We start from the raw sequence: 5,941 nt of genomic DNA, 5'->3' as shown, positions 1-5,941 counted from the left end.
TACCCCTCTCCCCCACCCCCCCATCCACCCTCGGTTTGTTCTCTGTATTTAAGAGTCTCTTACGGTTTGCCTTGCTCCCTCCCTCTCTGTTTGTAACTATTTTTCTCCCCTTCCCTTCTCTCATGGTCTTCTGTTAAGTTTCTCAAGATCCATATACAAGTGAAAACATCCTTTAGTTTTGTTGGTTGCTTCCTTTGCTGTGCAAAAGCTTTTCATTTTGATGTAGTCCCAATAGTTTACTTTTGTTTTTGTTTCGCTTACTTCAGGAGACATATCAAGAAGGATGTTGCTATGGCTAATGTCAGGGAAATTAATACCTGTGATCTCTTCTAGGATTTTATGGTTTCAAGTCTCATATTTAAGTTCTTAATCCAGAAAATGGGAAAAATTTAAAAGGTAAAGGTGTGAAAAAGTTTTTAAAAATCAGCTAATTAATAATCTTAATTTCCTATACAAATTCCCTTTTTCTTTGTAACAATGGATATGGCACTAGGAAGCAAAGGTTATGGGAGCCAAAATGCTTACCATAGTCCAGTTCTCATACCAGAGGAGACATCATGTTTAGCAGGTTTCCACCTGAACTTCTGGGAAGATGATGGTAGTTATTGGATCTTCTTAAATATCCACACAAAAACAGACAGAATATCTAGAAAACAAAATCAAACCTCATGGACAATTTTACAACAAATTTATATGACAACGCATGAGAGTGAATATCTAAGTACAAGAAGGTGACAACAAACCACCAACAGTCTCAAGAACTGAATGTAATTGGCTGCTGTGTGGGACAAAGCAAATGAAGAATGGGATTTCTAATACACAAGAGCAGAGAAAAAAATCAAAATGGCCAGCAGATGTTCACTGGAATGAGTGGCAGACCATTTAGAGAATATGAGCTGAAATTGGGAGAAGTTCTACCCATTAAAATGGGGTGTGTATACCAGGGACCCGTGGTAAGGCGCTTCAAAAAGAACCAACTGGACTCCATTTCAGGACATAGCCCTACATTGAAATGATCCCAATTCTTGCCCCCATCCTTTGCCCATGCTCCGTGCTATACAATTGCGTGTTCTCCCACTTAGGTGAGGCTGCTTTGCCCCATGCCTTGATTCAGCCGTATCACTCACTCTGACCAATGAGATTATTACACTGAAAAGTGCTGGTACATTTATGCTTTCACTTTTCTTTCTCAACCATCATAAGACATGCCCAGGGCTGCCTGCTGGAGGGGAGGACACACATGGAGAAGAGACAAACTGCTTGAGTCATCCCAGCTAAGGCCCACCTCAACCAGCCAACAGTAGAGACTGCATGGCCAGGATTGACAGAGTTGCCTAGTTGATGACCTCAGTTGCAACCTGTGGTTATATGACACTAAAGTTTTATGGTTGCTCTCTATATGTTATTTTTGCAATGTGTATGCTAATAAAAAATTTATTTAAGCATTTTATCTTGAGTATTATATTCTGAAGTCTGTAATAACTGAAATTCAGTATAAGTTATACTAAGAATGACTACAGTTTTATGTGTTTTTCTTCAAGTTTATTGCTTCTTTCTTGTATGTCAGTAAAATAGACACATTCTGATATTTGGACCCTCAAACTGGAACCACAATTTTAGTCCATGGGAGATGACAAGGCCTTGAGATAGTAGTTGTAATTTATATTCAAATAGACTTATTTATTGATTCTTAATATTAATTATGAATACACTAGTAACATTGTCTGTAATGTATTTTGTGGGATAATATGCAAAAAGAAATCATTTAGCAGAGGGTAAGATCTGATGGGAAAATAGGGACAATGAACCCAGACAATTCAAGACTATGAGCTGTCACATAAAAGCATCAGTAGATAAATTCAGTGAGACTGTAGAAAGCGGAAATTACACCGAGGGATGGAAGTCATGTAAAATATATATCTCAACCTTAAAACAAGTTTTTCTAACAAGAAGATATGGAAAGAGACCAGAGTTAATTCAAGGTGAGTAATAAGAGTAAATATAATCCGTAATCCATTCTCTTTGTCTCTTCTTGTGTGGCCCTATGGGATGGATGTGGAGCCTGCCATTGTTATCATCCTGTAATTGACTTATTCTTACTTCTTTCTGAGGGACCCTTTTCCAAGCAATGCATGCTGTAACTACCTGAAATGGTTGCAGTAGAGCTAACTAAGGGCACCAGGACTCTTCCTGCTGTGTTCCCCAGGCCATCAGGGACTGCAGTATTCACTGGTGATTTTGCTTTGCCCTACTTAAATTCCCATTTGCTGTCATCGCCCTTGTTCTGAGGCCTGTGACATTCCCCCTGTGCAGGAGACGCATCTCATGCAGGGTGGCTCTAGAGACTCAAGGGTGGCTCTAGAGGCTCAGTTGCATTTTATTTTCAGTTTTGATAAAGAAACATTCACATGGTTGGAAAAGTCTTCACTGGACCACCTCTTCCAACCTCTTGTCTCTACAAAGGTACAAAATTACAGGGGATTTTCAGGCAGAAACACTGATAAAGAAGATAAAAAAGACAATCTTAATCGAAGAAAAGGATAATATTAACTTATGAGCAGAGCCTAAAACAGAATAAAACTATGTAATTATTTTATATCTTGTATGAAATGTTAACTCCAAAAAATGTTTTATTTTGTCATTGTCCTTAATTTCCTTTATATAGTTTTATACACTTTTTTGCATTTCTGGAATTAAACACAATAGCTTTTGTATCCTTGTATCTACCATTAAAGTATTGCTCAAGACAAGTAAAGAAAGGAATATTCAGGTAGGAGATGAGATAAATTTATGTTTATTTCAGCCAAATAATTAGTCATTTATGGATATGTCTATGTGCCTTCACGTACAAAAATTATTTTATAACTGGTAAGATTTCTTTGTTACAAATTATAAAAAACGTTAGTATGCACCTCAAAAAACCATACCCTTTTTTCCTGAGGGGCAAATCACAGCATACTCATTATTTCATAATAAAAAGGTAAGCAAAGAAAAAAATGCAATGCACTTGTACTCCGGGAAGAAACTCCTTTATGATACTTGTGTATTCCTGTACTTTGGCTGGCATACCATAGGTGGCCCATAGTGTTCAGTGACTTAATGAACGACTGGATGAATACACATTACTCTTGAAAAATGAGAGCAATCTCAAAACAATGATTTCTTGTCACTGCATACTGCCTGATACAGTTTCAGGCATATATAATTTGGTTAATAACAATGGGAACTATAAATAAAACAAAGAAAAGTTTCTGCTAATACTGCCAGATATCCAGTTGTATGATGTGAATTTGGTAGCTTTGACAAGGCCTTCTTACTTTCTCTAAAATCTCTAGTCTTTTTTCTGTTCCTTTACTCACTTAAATTTGATGTCTGATGCCTGAAATTCCACTGTTAAATGTTTATTCCTTTAAGCCTACTGTTACAACAATACTTAATTGCAGATGTCCTTATAGAAGTTAACATTGGCACTTAGTGCTTTGCTTAATTAAGATTATTTCAGTGGATTTTGGTTTGTCCTGGGAGTGCTGGGGTAAAGAAGAGGCTGAAGGATTTCATTATTGAGATGTTGCTAGTTTTTTCCTCGTGTGCACTAAGTTACTAATATTTTGAGAAGGTTGGTATCTGGTCGAGAGAAGAAAGATGGGCTGAGAGCAGTAGGAGCTGAGGGACAAGGGCAGAGGATTGAAGACAGACAGTCACATGCTGATGGAGACTGAGAGCAGAGCATGGTGACTCTGCCCACACGTGCCAAGTTGAAAATGAATACTTTAGATCATTTGGCGCTTTTGATAAGCCACGTGAGCTGTCCCCTCTGTTGGGTGGTTTAAGTCACAATTGATTTTAAAATCTGAATAACAGAAATAGCTGTGTCACTTTATTGGAGAAAACAGAGAGTTTCCAATGTTATAGGACAAAAAAAAAATCAGACTATTTCTAACTGTGTGACAGGTTTAAAATAATTGTTTTAAAAATTCTAATATATTTATGGATCTCACTCTAAATGGAGACATCATAAAATTACTTTTCCAAAATTTAATCAATACATTGTTTTGAAGTTCCCCCCCCTTTTTTTCTCATTTGCACAGATGTTTAAAATCAAATTGGCTTCTTGACAGATTTGTGCACAGATATGTAGAATCCATGGATTTCTTCTCCTGGTAGTGTGTCTGAGCTTTGTCCACTTCAAGAAGGTGATGATGCATTATGTTTTCCAAGATTTTTATTTTGGATACTGACTAAATCTCTAGGTGACCTAAACTCTCACAAACTACTTAAATAGTAACCTCTATTTAGATCTAATATTTATTCATGAAGTTTTAAATCACTCTGAAATTAGATTTTTCTATTGTATATTAGAAGCATTACCAAGGATAAAATGAGTTTAAAATTACAAATTAAAGATGAGGACAAATACTTATGCATGTCTAAAACTTTCAGACATATTCAACTTACCATGACAATCAAGTGAAGAGTTAAACAGGTTTAAAGAAATAATGTTTTATGCATAAATGTCACATGTGCTATAATGGGAAGAACCCTGGATTTGGAGAGTCACATTAGAAAACTATGAATTAGATAATTTACATGTTGTGTGCTGATGGACAGTCACAATTATACTTTAGATTCGCCTTCTATCAAAAGGCACAGCAAATCATACCTAACACAATTGGATGGCAAGAAGGATAACAAATTTCAATGTTGTCCACAGAAAGGGTGTTTTATGATACCAGGAAATAAATAGGAAGTTCAATGTTTAATCTTGTCTTGTACCTCTTATCAGGTTCTTGCCATGGGTGACAAGGGAGCAGGCAACCACTCAGATGTAACTGACTTCATTCTTGTAGGCTTCAGGGTTCATCCAGAGCTCCACATTCTCCTCTTCCTCCTATTCCTGCTGGTCTATGGCATGGTTCTTATGGGGAACATTAGTATGATGACAATCATTGTGACTGACTCCCAGCTGAACACACCAATGTATTTCTTTCTAGGCAATCTTTCCTTCATTGACCTCTCCTACTCCACTGTTATTGCCCCGAAAGCCATGGTCAACTTCCTGTCTGAGAAAAAGACTGTCTCCTTTGTGGGGTGTGCTGCCCAGCTCTTCTTTTTTGCCTTCTTCATTGTAACAGAAGGGTTTGTTCTGGCAGCCATGGCCTATGACCGCTTCATTGCCATTTGCAACCCTCTTCTTTACAGTGTGCACATGTCAAGACGCCTTTGCACTCAGCTGGTGGCTGGTTCCTATCTCTGTGGATGGCTCAGTTCCATCCTCCAAGTCAGCACAACATTCTCAGTGTCTTTCTGTGCTTCCCGAGTCATTGATCACTTCTACTGTGATTCTTACCAAATTGAGAGGATCTCCTGCTCCAATCTCTCTGTCAATAAGATGGTGTCTCTTAGTTTGGCTGCCTTCATTATTTTGCCTACCATAGTTGTTATTGTAGTATCTTACATGTACATTGGGACCACAGTCTTGAAAATCCCTTCCAGTGAAGGGAGAAGGAAAGCCTTCTCCACCTGCAGCTCCCATTTGGGAGTGGTAAGTTTGCTCTATGGGACTGTCTCCTTTGTGTATCTCACACCTCCAAGCAATCCTGAACTGCGTAAAGTGGCTTCAGTATTTTATATATTGGTCACACCCATGTTAAACCCTCTGATCTACTCTCTAAGAAACAAAGATGTCAAACAAGCTTTGGGAAAAATCCTGTGGAAGAAAAAAGCTTTATACTAATTCCACTTTTTTTGTGACTCATAATGGGTTCATTGATAGTTTTGTACTGATTTGGTTTTAACATGGGGTCAAGTATGAGTCACTTAAGGATCCTTTAAGTTGAACACCTACAGATGAATGAATAGTTTTCATTGAAGGAGTAGTAGCAATCTATCATTCACTCTTCCTTGAGAGCAGTGTTATATCTTCAGCATCAATAGCATTTCC

At 37.7% G+C, this 5,941-nt stretch overlaps 1 protein-coding gene across 1 annotated transcript; it reads left to right on the top strand.

Moving 5' to 3' along the window:
- Nucleotides 1-4,792: 4,792 nt before the first annotated feature.
- Nucleotides 4,793-5,734, top strand: LOC121039044 (olfactory receptor 9K2-like). Its single transcript, XM_040489048.1, has one exon. The coding sequence runs from the start codon at nucleotides 4,793-4,795 to the stop codon at nucleotides 5,732-5,734; it is 942 nt and encodes a 313-aa protein (XP_040344982.1).
- Nucleotides 5,735-5,941: the final 207 nt, after the last annotated feature.

Source organism: Herpailurus yagouaroundi, unplaced genomic scaffold (assembly GCF_014898765.1).
Source record: "Herpailurus yagouaroundi ecotype Mexico unplaced genomic scaffold, PumYag 166, whole genome shotgun sequence".
In the NCBI taxonomy this organism is placed as follows: Eukaryota; Metazoa; Chordata; class Mammalia; order Carnivora; family Felidae; genus Herpailurus; species Herpailurus yagouaroundi.
This window is presented reverse-complemented; position numbering and strand designations above follow the sequence as displayed.